Genomic DNA, 18,949 nt, shown 5'->3' with positions numbered 1-18,949 from the left:
CCACCCCATGGGAGTGTCTAGTCCCGAGAGCCCTGCACCCATCAGCTTGTGCCTATTGAGCTAAAAGCCCCAGGTTTGAAATGAAAAACCTAGGGACAATCAAAAGACAACCACCACTGATCCATGAGAAGTCCATAGTGACCCTTGCCCATGAATTACTACAGATCAAGAGCCAATCCTAATTTACAGGATGTTTCTGTATTTCATTTTTAAGATGCACAAGTAACAACAGTAATAACAAAGCTCCTGAGGAAATGCACATTATTCAAGAGAAGTCCATGTGAAAAGAATAGCACCTACTGTATGATTCAGAATACAGCAAACTTCGTAGACAGAATTCTGCCAACAGTAAGAAAGATCAGTGGTGGCCAGTGCTCAAGGATGAGTGGGTAGAAGGCCGAAGTTTTAGAGCAGTAAGATTTTTCCGCAATACTGTAATGTAGGGTACATGTCACGATATATTTGTCAAACTCAGAAAATACACCACCAGGAGTAAACTCTCAAGTAAACTAAGGGAACAACGTTATCAATATTGGTTCAGCAAATGTATCCAATGTGTCAACCAAACCAAGAAGTTAATAATAGAGAAGACAGAAAACACAGGGGGAAAGAGTCTAAAAGGGAATATGGAAATGCTCTGTACTTTCTACTCCATTTTTTTCTATAAACCTGAATGGCTCTGGTAGTGGTTTTTTAATCCTAAAATGGTAGTCTTGAGGTCACAACAGTAGGACAATGAAAGCTACCTTAGCCTCAGAGTTATAAACTATCTTATTTATTGCTATATCCTTAGCACCCAGGAAAAAAAAATGCTTAGGATACAAAAGTTGCACAACCAGTATTTGTTTAGTAAACTAATGAATTACAACTCTGGTTCAATCTCCTGAAAATTACACAGATTAAAACTAAGACAAGACCAACCAGCCGACTAAAACTTTTTTCAAAAAAAGTAAGAGGTAGCTGAGCACCAGTGGTTCAAGCCTATAATCCTAGCTGCTCAGGAGGCTGAGATCTGAGGATCACGGTTCAAAGCCAGCCCAGGCAGGAAAGTCTGTGAGACTCTTATCTCCAATTAGCCACCAGAAAACTGGTGGTAGTGGAGTGGCTCCAGTGGTAGAGCACTTGCTTTGAGCTGAAGAGCTCAAGGCCCAGAGTTCAAGCTCCATGACCAACAAAAAAAAAAAAAAAAAAAGAAAGGTATAACATAGAGCTAGCTCTCTGTTTTAGGTAGGGATGCCAGCAGACCTGTTTAAAATAAAAGTGTCAGTAACTTCATTTATGCATTTGCCCAAACACTGACATCCATCAACTAGCCTGGGTTGGCAAGCCCTAGGCTCTACTTTCTTAGGCTGGCAGTTTCCCTTTTGGCCCTCTAGAACTGGCTGTCAGAGTAGCTGGACCCCCCTGAGCTCCACTTGTGCAGCTTCTTCCCACTCCTGCCCAGGAGTTCCAGGCAGACATTGCTGACCTGAATTACTCTGCAAGCTACGTCTAGTCAGTACTCCTGAGAAGAGAGGCTGAGGTACCTCCACACTGGCAGGAGCCTCTAAGGACTTGAGGAGTCCCCTCCATACCGGCAAGGAGGGGAATTTGTCCTGGCATTTAGAAAGGGGAAAGCAGTATCAAGTTGAGAAAGTAAACAGGAAGGCAGGGACGAGTCACTGACACCAGCATTCCCATCCACATCATGGACAGCTCTGGATGAGAAAAGTCAAGCATATTTCTCAGCCAGGAACTGGTGGTGGCTCATGCCTATAATCCTCGCTACTCAGGAGGCCAAGATCTGACAATGAAGGTTTTAAGCCAGCCTGGACAGAAAAGTCCCTGAAACCTTCTCTCCACTTAACCACCAAAAAGCTGGAAGTGGAGCCCTGGTTTAAATGGTGTAGTGCTAACCTTGAGCACAAAAGTTCAGGGACAGTCAGGCGTCGGTGACTCATGCCTGTAATCCTAGCTACTCAGGAGGCAGAAATCTGAGGATTGCAGTTCAAAGTCAGCCCAGACAGGAAAGTCTAAAAGACTCTTATCTCCAATTAACCACTCAGAAAATTGGAAGTGGTACTGTGGCTCAAATGGTAGAGTGCTCACCTTGAGCTGAAGAGCTGAAGGACAGTGCCCAGGCCCAGAGTTCAAGCTCCACGACCAACCAAAAAATAAAAAAGTCCAGGGACAGTGCCTAGGACTTGGGGGAAAGGAAGTGTTTCTTTTTCCTGGCCAGAGCCAACATGGCCACCTAGTGATTTCTCTTAAATGAGTCAGTATCACAACTCCTTTCCTTTTCCTCTCTGTTTGCATTTCCCTGATAATTGGCTACCCCACACACTGCAGGTGTTGTCTCCACTACATGGACACCCTTCATGAGACCTCAGCCCTCACAAGTGGGAAAAGCACCAGACTACCAAACTGTAGCATGATGAGCCACCAAACCTGGCACATCCAGGGAGCCAGGGGTGTCTGGCCTGACCTCGCCTGACTTCTCACTGAGAATAAGTCTAAGGTCACTCTGCTTACAACTGTCCAGGTCCTGAACCTGGGCTTCTTCATCTCTCTTTCTAGGGAAGAAGAAAACTCCAACGCAAAACAACAAGACAAGAGCACAGAATGACCCATACTCCAGGAGCTGGGCTACTGTCTAGCCAAGAAATGGAGACAAGGTGGGAGATGAAAGGGACCAATAACAAGCAGGAGAGGACTTCATAGGGTAGTAATTCTGACTGGCCTTCTGCAATGTAGAGAAGGTTCTTTCCAGGCAAAGGTGAGGAGGATCCCACCCCTAGTGTGTGCAGTGTTGGAGTGAAGGCACTTCACCAGCAGGGACCTCTTCCCGCCAAGGTCCACAAATGCTGCTCATCATTGGGGGAGGGAGGAAGGAGAGCCAGAGAGGTCAGAGACCAATGGGCTGTCACTAGCTCTTATGGTATTTCTGGTGATTTTTACCAATCAGGATGTGAATAAACAGAATTACAGATGAGACACAACAGGGTGACCTCATTCCACATTCCCAAGCAGAACATAGCCTCTTTCAAGGACCACCCTTCCGTTTCCCCTCCAGGCATCGAGCATACCCAGGCAAATGTCCACACCACCATGCTAAACCAAAAAGCTGGATACACAGTTAACAATGTGCATGGCAGTGGTTTCAAAGAGCTAGGGGAAAAAACATAGGAAATACTGTAAGACAGAGTATGTGGGCCACAATGGAATCATCCCCTCTTCTACTCTGCACAGGATTAGAATGTGTTTGTCAATTAGGGAAATAAACTTTTATTCACAGAAAAGTTAATGTGAATTCTGACACTGAGCTGTGGTCACAATCCTTAAGCGGAATGCCTGGGCCACAGGGTGAAGAGTAGCAGGGCCAGTCTCAGCAGTGCCATCCCCTTGGTGCCAACGAGGATCCGGCACAGAGGTGATTCTGGGGTTCACAGTCTCCTCTGGACCCTAGACACCCTAACAATCTTATGGCACATGAATATACTCCTAGTGGTGACAACTTCAAAGGGCCTTTGTAGTGGAGCCTGGGATGGAGCCCTGGGGCGCCTGCAGCTGCCCGGAAATGATTCCAAAGCCAAAGTCTCTGCACAGGGCAGCAGAACCCCGGCAGCTTCTGCTGGCCCCTCGGTCCCTAAGGGCACCCTGCACCTTTCTCCTCAGCAGGAAGAGTATCAGGTGGGGCAGTGGCCCTCCCACAGGCTTACTGCCTTCCACAGTCAGGCTTTGCTTCAGGTTCTGCAGGTGGGGAGGAGCTAGCTCACTGCTGGGGGCTACACAGCAGGCAACAGCATGGCTGGGAAGGGAGCCCACACCATGCATCCACACCTGGCAGGACCACTAGAACCGCCTCATCATGCAGGCAGGCAGAACACTGGGAAGGAAGGCTTCTCGGGACTGAACTTTGAACCTCTCACCTTACCTTTCTATTCTAGGCCTCCACCAGGGAGAACCACCCCTCCCCCCACTAGTGGAAACGTGATTAGAACAGAGGCAAGCTCCCCCCCCCTCCTGTGCAGATGCTGGGGGGCAAATCCTGCTATGAACCTGACACAGTCCTCTCAGGCCCTCAATCCAGTGTGGAAACCACTGCTGTGGCGCCTGGGCAGACCGTGTCCACTCCAACTGAAGGGAGAAGGCTGTTCATTCCTCAGCAGGTGAGGAAAGTGGCTCCCATTTCCTCAGGCAGAACCATGTTCCCCATGGAGCACACTATGCCCTCAGCTGTCCGCCACACCAAAGTACCTCCTAATTCAAACTTAGAGACCCTGGAATCCCCAACTGAACAGGAGGTGAGCATAGGTGTCTGACTCCAGGTATGCTTGCCTGTGTGGCAAGTACAAGTAGCTGTATTGAAAGTTGTAGTTAAGAAAACAGATCATGGAGACTGGGGATACTGAGGTGTCTCTGAAATTCCCTTGGGGGCCACAGAAAAGCTGCTTGCATCTGTCTGCCACTGGCACATTCCCCAAGATCCATATGCCAGCTTCCTGACAGTTGTGCAGTTCCAGGCTGAGAAGGAAGCTGTCTCAGCACTTGGCTGCAGCCTCCAAGACAAAGTCCTTCCCCCTCTGGGGAATGATACCACTGATGTGCCTTTAAAAAGAAAACCAGACCTGTTTCCTGCCCCATCTGAAGGACTTTTGATCTCCCGATCATATGATTTAGGGTATCTCTTACCACACAGTTTCCCAAATTTCTCAGCATATGATCTGACTCCACTTGGAGAGTTTAGGATGTGTACGAGAGGATTACGGAGCTCACCCTTTAATGTAGTCTTCCTTATCCACTCCACAGATGATAAACCCACCACCACATCAAAGTGGCACCACAGCCAGCTCCATACCTCCGAACTACACATTCCCTTATCCATCCTGATCTGTGTTCCTATGTGAGCCAACGCTTGCTCTTTAAAACGTGTCATCACAGCCTTAATTGCAAAAGATAAATAGCACCATAACTTCTAAGAGGAGAAACTCTTTCAACTCTACAGAGAGGCAGAGCTCATAGATCTGACCCTGAAAACACAATCCATAAAATTATAAAAATTAGCACATTGAACATTATCCCCAAATTTAAATTATTTTGCTCGGACAAAAAAACCAGATTGGGAGAAAACATTTTCAAACACACATGCAACAAAAAATTAGTATCTAGAAAAAAACTACACACACACACACACACACACCTACCTACTTCTATAATACTAGCCGGGGAGGTGTTCCATGAAAAGAGCTCTGGGCCTAATCAAGGTTGAGAGCAGGTACATACACTCTCCACACCTCTTACAGACTTTCATGGCAGGTTGGCAAAGGAAAGGTGCTAATGAGCACTCCAACAAAGATGCTTTTCATTCTGCTGGATTCTGCATTTGCTAAACTTAATAAGACCACGAGACCCCTTTCTCAGGGACCAACTGTTAACATCGCATAGAAAGTGTTCCAGGTGGCTCATTATTTATGAGAAACACCACACTTTACCTCCTCACTAGAAGTCTTACGGCAGCTAAAAGCACATAATGCAGAGCCCAAGGAGTCTGGTGGCAGCCTGCAATGAACCTACCTGCTGAAGGGTCTTACTGAGGCCCTATGGGCAGTAAACAGTGGTAGGGTAGGAAATTGTGGCACTGGGGAACAGCTCTGGGGAAGCAGCACTCCTTCCTGGCAAGCCTAAAGACAATGAGTACTTAATGGAGTTGTGGTGAAACAATCTCAGGAACAGCTGCTGTGCCACTCAATTACAGACTCAAAATGAACTTCTGAGGCATTAAAGGATCTGGCAAGTTTGGTAGCAAAGAAAGGTACCTACCTTAACTACAAACATTCTCCTAGCCCTCAAAGCATCTCTAAACCCAAACAATCCTTACTGTGATTTTTTTTTTTTTTAATCATTGGGCCTGCCCCATTTCACCCTAATCTACAGGAGAGTGTGACCTGGGGGTAGGCTGGATGCCTGGAAGTGCAGTGACGATCTTCCTTTCAGCGTGGGCTTTCACTCTGCCCAATGAAAGTTCAAGACAGTAATGAAAGTTCCAGACAGGAAGTGGTGAGACAAGGAAGAAATGAAACCAGAGCCAACTGAAAAAATGGGACTTTATGCCATAGTAAAGGGGAGGCATGGAAGGACTGTTTCTTCACTTCATCAAATACAGCAGGAGAGCTACAAAACCGGCCCTTCACTGGGTGAATAGTATACAGTGCGGAGAACAGAATCAGACAGAGCCCTTGGGTAGTGTTGAGGAAAAAGAGTACAAGGAGGAAGAGAGCGGTCAGGTCTGGACACTTGGGGGCCAAGGCCCTCCCTGGGAGCCCTCTTCCAAGACACCAGACTAGAAGAATGGCTAGGACACTAACTTCGAGCATCACTTCAAGAAGAGTTCGCAACACAGAACACACAGCTCAGCCAGCCCCGCCAGAGAGAGTAAGCATGAGAGCCTCTAGGAGGGACCCACGTGGCTCAGAGAATGTGGATTCTCTATTGGAATGTTCACCAATGAGCAGTCCTGGCAGAAGTACTCTGGGCTTCATCAACTTGCCAATTCCTTGAGTCGTTGGGCATTCTCTTCCCAGGGGGGCTACCCAGGCCACTGAAGTGGGATCAAGATGAGCCCTGTCCTCTCTGGCATGCTGGACTGATGTCCACAATGCACACCACACCACCTACACTCTGCATGCATTTCCTCAGACAAGGTACTGAATCCCTTGAAAACGTCAGCCAGCTAGGTCTACAACAAAAGTCAGTGTGAAAGGGTTTAACAAGGCCGTGGGGTACCCAGCAGCCCCTCATTCTGACTCACATGAAGCAAATGGCAACCTCAAAGAGAAAAACTTCACTAAGCATATTGATCACCACTGTTTCTCTACTTTAAAAAATATATATAATTCTTGGGCTGGGACGGTGGCTCAGTGGTAGAGTGTATGTATTTCTTATTTGAAGAAAAAGTCACATTCTGAAAAGTCCAAGTGGTATTTTTTTCCTGTCATTTTCAAAATTCTAGTTACTCTTTTGACTCTGCTAAGTATCTAGCTCCAAATACAAACCCTACAGAATCCTATCACACAAGGCTCCACTGTAGCCTCCGTACTGCAATACTGCTGTATTTATTATAAGACAGCTGGGGTGGGGTGGATTGTTTCATTTCCTACACCATGTACTTCCAAACATGCTTGAAAAGAACTTTTATTCCTTTTGGAATAAAATGAAGTGTTTAGAGATCTTCAAATGCGTGTTTTACCTACTGCTTGGCTTTTATATAATGTGTTTTTTCACCATCATAAAGGAGCTGCTAATTACATCTGAGGTGTGTGGTCCACCTTTTAGGAGATAGAGAAGACTCAGATTAGGGGCAAATCCACAAGCCAATTCCATAATCAACAAAGGAGGGGGTCTGGTCTAATCAGACCAAATACCCTCTCCGACACCACAAAAACAATTTTCCAGCATTTTAAGTGGGAAGCCACACACTTTTCACATAAAATCAATAAAAAGAAGTAACTAGAAACTCTACTAGTTAACCCTAAGATCATAAGGGCTAAATTGAAGGCCAGCTTTAGTATTTCTCTCTGCCTGGTGAGAAAAAAAGAAAAGAAGAAAACAGGAGAATTCACAGGAAGCACGGGTACTTAAATGATAGGTGTGAGAGGGAAGGGGAGAAGTAGAACAAAGGCTTCCACCTGCAGTGCCAGCTGGTGGCTTATTAAAACTCCAATGTCTGAACCCAATACTGTTCCTCACTATCCCAAACTCCCAAAGCGGACTCAATTTCCTTGGCCCCCACCATGGCCTGATCATGTAGTTCAAGTTCTCAGATCCTGGACTACAGTGCAGCCCACGCTGCACTGCTTACACACTGAGCTACTTTTTCTGAGCCTACCAGAGACTGCACTAGCCAGTGAGAAAAGACAGGGAAATCTGTCCTGCTGCTGCCCTACTCAACAGCTCCTATAAAAAAAAAAAAAGGAATACTCAGGGACTTTCTACACCCTCCAAGGTTTACAAGGGAGTAGGCCACAGGGACTCTGCAAATAAGATCAATTGTTAGACATGTGGACAGACACCAAGCAGACCTCTAGGTTCAGGCTAGAGAACACCAAAACCCTTCATAGCATACCAGCAAAGGTAGGACACACTGCATCCCAACCCTGAGGTACTCAGGGCATAGCTGCCAGCTCACACATATTGTTTAGTTAATCCTAACAACCACGTCATCTCCAATATCATTATACAAGGACAGAGGCCCAAGGGAACCTACCCAGGTAGTTCAGCAACAGCAATAGAGCCTGGAATCCAGTCCTGAGTACCTTGACAACAAGCCCTCTCTTCACCACTGTGCCACACTGATCCCCTCTGTAAAGCTACAGGATACAGGAGTCAGTAAAAGGCGAAGAGATCCAATTTACCTACCTGTATCCTAAAGCCATGTGGGAAGAAGCCCTGGTATCTACAGACTAACTTCCCAGGAGCTCTCCCAATGATGAAGTATTTCTTAGCCCCCCAAAGACTCTGTATCAACACAGCGGGGAAGAAACAGATGACGCTAAAGTGGCCAACCCCGGAGCACCACAGCCTACACAGCATGTAACTTTCATCTCCCACTTGGAGAAGTTGGGAAGAGAAAACCACAAATTGGCACCTCTGCCTCAGCTGTTTGGGGTTGAAAGGCATCCAGGAAGTGAGGAAACTGCATAGGAATCCGCCCTCAAGTGATGGTGAGGGCAAATCGCCACCGTGTGAAGCTGCTGGCACAATCAAACGAGTCCAGGCTCTGCTGAGGCCTGAAGGGTGATGAGATTGCTTTTCTTCACTGTGTACCTAATAGATGGCTGGTCATAACCACTGGTAACAACCAACCTGTGTGTGGGCAGGGGCAGGGAGAGCACTGGTCAATACATCCAAAAAGCACATCCTGCTGCAATGCATCAGAATCCTATCAAGCAAGCCCTGCCCGATTTGAGCTTACCAGAGGCCAAAAGGAGGCTTGTACAGTGAGGACACTTTAGGAGATGCTTGCTGCCTTTCCTGGGCATGTGCCTTAATCATGCTACACTCCAAAGTCACATGCTCAAAGTGTCCTACTACAATTTGGTATTTCAGCACTACACCCAGCAAGACCCACCCAGACTTCCAGAACACATTACTGTTACAACAAACCTTGAAATTGGGACTCTGTGATCACAGGGAAGTTACTGTCCTTCTCTGAGCCGAAGGGTCTCCAGCACTGCATAGCTGATACAGTAAGAGAGGCCTGAGAAGGTATACAGAGCAATGCGTGCCAATGTCAATGAACATCTGCTGCTGTTACGTTTACATCTCAAATCCTGACCTATATGAGACTGCAAAATTTTGCACTACAAAAATGGTCATTTCTGTCAGACACCAGTGGCTAACACCTGTAGTCCTAGATGCTCAAGAGGGTGAGATCTGATGATCAAGTTTAGAAGCCAGTCCAGGCAGGAAAGTCTATGACATTCTTGTCTCCAATTAACCAGCAAAGCTGGAAGTGAAACTGTGGCTCAAGTAGTAGAGCACTAGACTTGAAAAAAAAAGCTCAGAAACAACACGTAGGCCCTGAGTTCAAGCCTCAGGACCAGCATTTTAAAAAAAAAAGTCATCCATGGCTCAATATACTAAATTAATTATCCCATCTTAACAAACCCTAGCCTTTACACAAACAGGGTGAACCTAGTATTCCGTATATATTACCCAACAATGACAGGCCTTATGAAAGAAAGGCCCAACATAAATGCAAACACATTTCTTCCACTTGGGCTGTAAAAGCTGAAAATGGTTCCCAGGTGTGCGCAGACACAATAGGCTCTGCCTTCTTTGCAAGGTCACCACACAGGTCAAAGTCAAGCCAGCCATTTTCGGATTAGGTGCATATGCACATAAGGCTTCCCCAGTGGTAACTGGATTACAGAAACCACCTGCAGGAAGTGAGGAGGGGGAGGAGGAGGAGGAGGAAATGGTCCCAGTTGGAATGAGACTGTTGAGATGAGGAGAAGCCAGCCCCTTTCACACGGGAGATTGTGCAACAGACAGAGCAGCCTCTCTTGCCGGCTCCATTTCAGAGCCCTGGAGAGTTTTCAGCACCCACTGCTAGGAGCCGTGCTTCCCTCCAAGTCCATCCTCGCTTCTCTATCCAGAGCAGCCCAGATTCCCAGTGGATCTCGCACTATATTTAAAGCTTACATGGTCATCAGGAAAGATGGGGGGGGGGGGGAGGATGAGCTAAAGACCTAACAAAGCTAATTCTAACAACAGAAATTAAGCTACTGAGTTCCCATAAAAGGCAGGGACCTCCATGACCAAGTGCATTTTCCACGGGCTCTCCTCTTCCTCGACTCCCCCAGCCTTGCAGCTGGTGTTCCCTCTACTTTCTCAGCAAATAACTTGCAGATGTACCTCTCATCTGGCTGGCTTACCACCCCCACTTCTGGTGAAGGGGGAGGGAAATGACAAGTCATGACTGTGTGTAATTTGGCAGGCTCTTGAGGAGGCCGTAGTGGCTCCTTTCCCAGCCTCAGAGAAAGGCTCCCTTCCACTGGGGGGCAAAAGGACGTCTGTACTACAGATCCCTGGGAAGTTTCTGGGAGTGAGAGCTGCTTTCTTTGCAAATTGGGTGTTTAATTTGAGGCTCATTGGTGGTATCCAGCATAGGAGCAGCCTGCAGTCCTAAGAACCACGGTTCCTGCCCTGTCTTCCAACAGAAGTTTGCTGGCTTTCCTAACAGCCTGCCTGTTGACAAAGAAAAAAGGAGGGAAACGCAAATTTGATGGTGTATTTTCAGTGCTCCTCAGAAGACTCCAATTTCTCAACATGGCAGCTGAACATTTAGGGTGCTCCTGTTCCTCCTGATGCCTATAAATTATGCCCACTTGGAAGGGGAGAAACAAAGTTCCCAGAACAAGGCGCTTCCATTAAAATGTCACTTTATATGGAAACCTTCCTTGTCACATACCCCAGCAGCAATATAAAAAAGGTCCCTCAGTCAGTGCTCACCCTTTGTATGACAACTGTCGGTTTACCCACCTTCTCTTCAGTTAGGTGCAGTTCCTTAGTAAGGATGGACTTGGCCCTTTAGATAGAACCCACCCCTGGATTATGAACCAGCTTGGGATCCCTCTGCTTTTCCCCACTGGCCACCAGAACCACTGCCTCCCCACAGCAGGACTTGACCAAACGGGAAAAATAACCAAGTCACACACCTGTGGCACCAGGAAAGGGCAAAGAGATGGGGATGGGGGAGTGTTTTCTTGAGTTTTGACGGTCTCCTTAGGACAATGGAGAAACTAGATATCATCTGCCTATCTCATCAGTATTCCTTTTAACTTCCACCTGGCACAAGAGGTGCCATTCAAGACTCAGAGGACAAAGCTCTATCAGATACTAGGTCACAACCAGCAGGAAGATCAGTGGTGCTAAAATGGACTCCTGTTCTGAGAAGCAGACTTTAGTGTACCACCAGTGGCCAGGGTGTAGAGATAACAATAGGTCTCCTGTCAGGACAGGCTGCTCATGACTTACAAGTCCCACCCAATGGAGGACACAGCACTGTGAAAGGACAAAGTCCAACATCCCAGCACCTGGAAAAGCAGGGCAGGCCCCTTAAAGGTCTGTCTACAGGAGACAGAGCCACAGCCAAATCTACAGCACACACTAGGACTGAACCAAACAAAGTCAACCATTGCAGCCAATCTTCTCTGACACAAAAGCACAGCAATACCACAGGAAAAGCGGAAATTTCTTTTCAACAGAAATAGCACTCATTTGCCAGACAAAATTACTGCTGTTGTGGGATCATAACTTGAGTTTCCTGGACTTTTTTTTTTTAAGTCTATCTACTGGCAGATTCTGCTCCTGTTTAACAAAGTCTGGGTTTTATTTTTCTAATATCTCTATGAAATTAGCTGCCTCATTATTTACCATAGCTAAGAAATGGAATCAACCCAGATGCCCCTCAGTAGATGAATGGATCAAGAAAATGTGGTATATCTAACAACAGAATTCTATGCCTCCATCAGAAAGAATGACATTTGTTAGGAAATGTAAAGACTTGGAAAAAATTAAACTAAGTGAAGTAAGCCAGGCCCAAGAAACAGCTCCCAAGGTTTCCCTTATTTGCAATAACTAGTATATGTCTAGGACAAGCAGAAAGCTATGTATACATGGCCATATAAGACGATGTTAAGCGAAATGAACCCTAAGATAGGGAAACAAGTGGATTTTTCTTTCTTGCTATTGTTTTTAACATATTTATAATGTACTATGTGATTTTTTTTTTGTTTCTTTGGTATGTTCTTCCTCCACGGTATAACCCTGGTTTTTTTCACTGTATTTGATTCCGGTACCCTGCATCTTGTGTATACATTTTTCTAATTTGGGGAGGGGAAGGGAAATAACAAAATGCTTAAATAATGATATAGGTTGACCCATTGTAACAATGAGATGTCAAGACACTATGCTGAAAACGAACTTTACGAACTTGGAGTTGGGGAAGTAGGGAGGGAAGAGATGGTAGGGGAAAAACAAAGGAGGAGGTAACAATGCTCCATAGGAAATGTACTCATTACCTTGCTCATGTAACTGTAACCCCCCTATACAGTATTTTTACAATAAAAAAATTTTAATTAGTTGGCTCACTCCAACCCAATCCTGTTAAAAGCTTCCCTCACATTTTTTCTGATATGAAGGACAAATGGCTGCAGCATGATCCTCTGCATGCAATACCAATAAATCTGTCCTTTGATAAATAAGTGAATTAGATCCCTTTAATCAGAAAGTATTAACCAACTGCAATTGTGCTCCATGACTCCAGTTCCCAAAGGTCTGAACTCCCTTGTGAAGCCCTGAGATTAAAGCCAGGCTCAAGAGCAAAACTCTTCCCATGAGCCCCTCACAGGTGTGGTACTGGTAAAGAAGGGAGATGAAGGGCTGACAGCCACATTCCAGGGGTTTGAACACTCTCCATCCCTACTTTTCCCTGATGCATCTGCCTAGAAATTTATCCCAAGAAAGTTGTTCCAGCTCCTCTGGCACCAATAGACATCTGCTGTCCTCCTCCTGCACATATTGATGATTTTTCTCATCCTCTACCTACTGAGAAAAGGGAAAAAGAATCTGGGGATTTGGCAGGTGCTGGTGGCTCACACTTGTAATTCTAGCTACTCAGGGAAGCTGAGATCTGAGGATTGCGGTTCAAAACCAGCCCGGGCAGGAAAGTCTGTGAGGCTCTTATCTCCAATAAACCACTCAGAAAACCGGAAGTGACATTGTGGCTAAAGTGGTAGAGTGCTAGCCTTGAGCTGAAGAGCTGAGCTGAGGGACAGCACACAGACCCAGAGTTCCAGCCCCACGACCGACCAAAAAAAAAAAAAGACTGGTGATTAAGGACTCTTAAGTATCTCACTATTAGTTACCATAGTTTCAGACATTGTGTTAGAGCTGCCACATGACCTTAGGACAAACTCTGGACCACAGCTGCAGAGATCAGGTACCTGCTAATATTTACAGAAAGTGCCCAAGTTCTGAATAGCAACAGACATAGCAGGAAAATATCCCATACTTTACAAAGCCAGGGCAATGGAGAATTACCACAAGGGCACATAGGTAAACACTAGGAAAGATGTTTTGGCTTATCTACTCCTTGCTCTGTTATATTTCCTCCCGTCCTTTATGTAACCCACAGAAAGGCATGCAGGATTACAAAATTATCTATAATCATACTTCCCACACATCACACTAACTTTTTTTTTTGGCAGTACTGGTTTGAACTGAGGGTTTTGGACTTGCTAGGCATGTACTCTATCTTCTGAAACTGTCCTTGTTTTGTTGTTGTTTGCTTTTGTTGTTTTGTATGCTGGTCCTGGCTTGACCTCAGGGCCTGGGTACTGTTCCTGAGCTTCTGTGCTCAGGCTAGTGATCTAGCACTTGAGCCACACAGCTCCACTTCCAGTTTTTTGGTGATTAACTGAAGATGAAAATCTGACTTTCCTGCCCAAGCTGGCTTTGAACTGTGATACTCAAATCGCAGCCTCCTGAGTAGCTTGTGCCCAGCTGTCCTAGTTATTTTTGAGATAGTCTCACTTTATGCCCAGGCTGGCCTGGGCTGTGCTCCTCCTACTTATGCTTCTCCCCCACAGTTGAGATAACAGGCATGCTGAACTGCACCCAGATACTTTTTGCCTGGGATGACCCTGACTTACCATCCTCCTGATCTGTCTCCTGAGTACCTAGGATCAGAGTGATGAGCCACTACTGCCCAGCTGCAGGCAGTAAACACTGGCTAAGAACAGGGAAGACAGGGACCTCAGGAAAGATTTTTAAAAGGGGCAGAGGAAGCTGAGATATAGCTTAATATAGTAAGCATGAGACCCTGCATTCAATCCCCAACACAACCAAGAAAAAAAAGATGATGCAAAAGACCCTGGCCCAGTCAAATGGAGATGAGTTTTAGGCAAAAGAGGTGGCTGCCAACACAAACCTGCATTTTCCAAACTGAATCAAATCAGGGAGGGAGTCTTTTTTTTCTGCTTTACATATTTCAACACTGTCTAATGGAATATCAGGAACAAGGCCAAACAGCCCCACTGCTCTTGGCACTGGGGCCAAGGAACAGAAATGTATTTTTATTCAGCAAAGCAAGGTGAGACTGAAAATGCCACAGGCCCAGGGGGAGATGGGAGGGGGGGGGCGGGAGGACTCCCGCCTCTGGTATAGGGCAGAAAATCACCTGCCATGCTTCTGTACCAACTGCAAGGGTAGACAGAGGAGTTGTGTACTTGTGTCTCCCTTTAATCCTCCTCTCTACTTTGCAGCTTAGTAAACCTTCAGGGAGCGACAACTTCTCCAGCATTACAAAAATACTCTCTGTGGTCCTCGCTGCCTCATCCAGTGAAGAATAACAGGAATAAAACCAGCACTTATTATACTTTAACAAGAGGGCAAATGGCCAGGGAACCTTGTTTGATGCAGCTTCTGATAGGCGTGGTCTGAGATTTCAAACATGGTCTGTGAATTTCAAACATGCCCAGAGTGGACAGGACATTGCTGCTTCATAACCTGGGCTTCCAGCAACCAGAAGTTAGAAGTATCTTCAAGTGTTCTGCTTTATGAACACAAAGGATTATCACATCCCTAATTAGCCTCACATAGGCTAACAATGAAATTAGACAGAAATTAAACACCTTACAGATGCTAGGCACACAAGCCAAGGAGCAGGGAAAAGAAAAAGGACCTTTGCCTATTCATCAAGAGCCACAGCTTTCATATCAGCACTTCACAGCAACAAGGGTGGACTATGGCTCTAAAGGTCACAGCTCACCAAGGCCCAAGAAGCTGTGACAATTAGGCACCCACCAGAATCAATGATTATGTATCACACATTTCTGAGATGTACACATGATAACCAACACTTCATGTCCACTCTGTTTCTCTAGCCCTGGTCTCCCTCTTCCCCATGTGTAAAGTGGGTCAGAAGCATCTTGTGTGAATGAGGAAAGAAGTTACCTGTCCAGAACACAGAGAGTGGCAATTCTACCCTCAGGCTTTCCTGCAGCCCTACCAGGAGTATTACACAAGAACACAGCACTCCCTAAACACAGGGCCTGTGGCCAGCCAAAACCAGATGTGCAAGCTACACCAGAAATCTTATTAACACTACGTTCCTGCCAAATCCCTCTGCTCAGTTTGCTGAGTACTAGTGGTAAGGAAAAAAAAAAAAAAGATACATACAGGTTAGCAAATGAATTCTGAAACCAGCAAAATAAAAATAAAGTAAATCCAAGTAGAACTTGGATGCAGGCAGGAAATTCAATGTGAGAGGGGTGGTGCTATGCTTCAGAATCTGCTGGTAAAACCTGAGAGCATACCCATGGACTCATGACCTCTGGGTGATCTTCAAACCAGCCCTCACCTACACCTGAGAGCTACAGGAACCAAGTAAGGCCAGTTACTAATCTCTAGGAAAGACCAGAAACACCTCAGATGCTAACAAGCCGAAGCTTCCCCTCTTTCCTTTTCAGTTAAGTCCATGTGCCCTTTTTTATTTCCCGTGTTTTATCCAACCGTCATATAAAATATATTTTGTTTCCTCCAACACTTGATCATGACAACTAGTTTCTTGTATGTTGATTTCAGAGGCCTGGCACACTGTTTTTTTTTTCTTTTTATAAGTAGTCATAAAAAGGAAACAGTTGTATTACCAAATTCTCTGACAGAAAGATTTATTTATGCCATCTTTCATTAATACAGCTGCCCTTAATTCTAGTTCATCCACCCAAGTTACAGCTTAACCACTAATTATAAGAAATCTACTTCTATGATTCTCCCAGAAGTAGTAAAAAACAAAACAAAACAACAACAGAAACTTTTCCCTCAAACTAGAAGAGGCAACTTCCTACTTTTAATCGTGTAGACTCCAGGAGACAGCAAACAAAGCATGTGTTGTGATCATGCTAAAAGAGCCTTCCTTTACTAGCAAGCATATAAACACATTTCCTCTATCACCAAAGGTCAGCGAGATAATACCACAACCCCTTTGGCACTGCCCAGGAGCCCCAGATGGCAAACACTTACAGAAAGAGAGAGATGACGTGCCTCGATGCAGCACCCAGGGATGGGAGGGTTGTCAGTTCATTATTACTGAGGTACCTGTAACAAGAAAAAATTGATCACTTAGAGGATTTAGAAGAGCAGTGTGAAATCACACACACAGAAGAAACATGAAAAACACTGTTGCTTAAGCAATAGTCTACCCTAAGATAAAAGATAAAGTATTATAAAGTGAGCTTTTAAAGAGACAGAAGTCATATGAGGTAACAGTAATATTTATCACACCCAAAGTAAGAAAAAAAATACTAAGAGGAAACTATTCTGTCTTCCACCAGCTTCTCATCAAGCTCAGAGATCAAGGAATATGGAGAACTGGCCAAGATACAAATGACCAAAGGTGCCCCTATGATCGATCATTGTTACTAGTGCTCTTATGGACAGGAAAGGTTAGGGGGGTTTTCTGTTGTTTTTTGGTGGAGAGGGAAACAGTCCCTTCCCAGTTGTTCCAGTGTTTTGTCCTTGCCAAGGGGTAATGTGTATGATGAGAGCTGGAGACCACTCCCAGGCTTCTTCTCCCTTCTTGTTCTGAGGGCCTATGATCCATGGGGCCAGTTATTTTAATATGCCGCCTTGGTGAAATAACAAGGGAACTATATAAACAGATCCTCATGCTTTTGGGGTTCCAGCTTCTCTGTACTCTGAGGAATGGTCTTCCAGGAAAACAAACACACATGCTTTTGCACTAGAACAAATCTTATTTGTTCTCTGAGCTCCCTTCCCTCTAGAACATTCTAAATCTGTATTGCCACAGTTAATATCTCTTAATAGAAGGGAAAGCCCACAAACAAAAACACAGCTTGCCTGGTCTGCTCCCGGAGGCTGTGCAATCTGGCCTCCTTACATGGACGTGTATTTCCAAATTTGGAAAGAGAACCCAAAGTCAGACTTGCAATGTGAGCCCAAAAAGCCTTAAGAAAGTTAATGCAGTATTCAGGCTTTCTGCCAGGTGACCGGCTAGAAAGAAACTGTATTTGAGACTTGAAGTCAGGAGAAAAGAACTGTGTTATCTTCTCAATATTTTAAGGGAGCTATACCTCACACAAAACATCTAGTTTCTGTTCTGAGACAAGGTTGCTGAAATGATACCAGTATTCAGACACATATATAACTTGCACTGGCTTGAGTAGAAATTGGTTGTCTGCCATTTTTTACAGAAATGAATAGGAGGAAAAGAAGGAAGAAAAGGCTTTGAATTAGCCCATTTTCTTTCTTCAGTGCCAAAGACAGCCAAAGATGAAGCTTGGCAGTTAATGAACTGTGGTACATAGGATGCCTATTTCAACAGCTTCATGAGTGAAGCATCTGTGAGGGGGAAAGCAGATCCAAATCATGAGGCAAATCCTTTCTCCACTTAAAGAGCCCTTGTTTGTGTGTTGAAATAGACAATTAATTACTTTAACAGCCTCTTATCTGACTGCCCCCTAAATCAGATTGTTTCTGCTTCACCTTTATCTCATCCTGCTGTAGGCAAGCTGAAAACTTTTTATCTTAACTAATAAATTCAGAGTGCTAATGTATTTATTACTGCAAGGGACTCTCAGGTAGTTGTTTTTTTTTTTTTTAAATCAGAGCAGAGGTCTTCTGCAATAAGGCAGTCTGATAAGAACTAAGATCATTTCTAAGATTTATTCTGAAACAGGAGAATGGGAGTAATCATGATAAGAGTAGACAACATATTGAAGGTTTACCATATGCCAGACGCAGCTCTAAGAGCTTTTCAGTGCATTAACTCATCTTTAAGCACCTAGAACTAGGTCCTGGGAACATTCCAGTATACCAGTAAGGCAGTTAAAACCGAGGTGTTAAGTAATTTGACCATCAGCAGTTAAGTGGCAGTGGCCTAGGAAGTCAAACTCCAAAGTCTAGGTTCTGAACCACTACTCCCTCTTTTTAATACTGCAAAAATTCCATAAGCATTATGGAATTTCATCAACATGACAACTTCAAGTCAGGTACCAGGAACTACATTTAAGTAACTAGCCTAGCACACATGACGATGGAAGGACGGCTGCAAACCAGAGAATAACAACAGACTAACAGGCCAACCATCATGGGACAGGTCAGAATTCTGTAGGTGACACTGAAGTTGTTTTTCAACCTGTTTTTGTTCTGACTTGATTTTGAACCAACAGTAAGGGTTTCTCTGTAGGGGAACTCTGGCTGATGTGCTAGGTCTTATAGACAGTCCTACTATATGTGACAAAGTATCCCATGCAATCTCACAGAAATAAATGAACAAGGAAAGGGGGCACAACAACATTTCAGTTCTTGATAGACCTGCTGGAAGTGAAGCATGCAAGGACAGTGGAGCAGGGCTAAAGATTAACAGGCATTATATGTCTGGATG

General features: G+C 45.0%; 1 protein-coding gene across 1 annotated transcript in view; it reads right to left on the bottom strand.

Moving 5' to 3' along the window:
• The window catches only part of Lrig1 (leucine-rich repeats and immunoglobulin-like domains 1), a 129,555-nt gene that overhangs the window by 38,974 nt on the left and 71,632 nt on the right, over positions 1-18,949 (bottom strand). Inside the window, exon 6 of the mRNA XM_013010367.1 lies at positions 16,567-16,641. Coding sequence (XP_012865821.1) covers positions 16,567-16,641 — 75 coding nt within the window. The remainder of the gene's footprint in view (positions 1-16,566; positions 16,642-18,949) is intronic.

This window comes from Dipodomys ordii, unplaced genomic scaffold, assembly GCF_000151885.1.
Source record: "Dipodomys ordii isolate 6190 unplaced genomic scaffold, Dord_2.0 Scaffold12, whole genome shotgun sequence".
Classification (NCBI taxonomy): domain Eukaryota; kingdom Metazoa; phylum Chordata; class Mammalia; order Rodentia; family Heteromyidae; genus Dipodomys; species Dipodomys ordii.
Note: the sequence above shows the minus strand (reverse complement) of the source record. Positions and strands in the feature narration are given on the sequence as shown.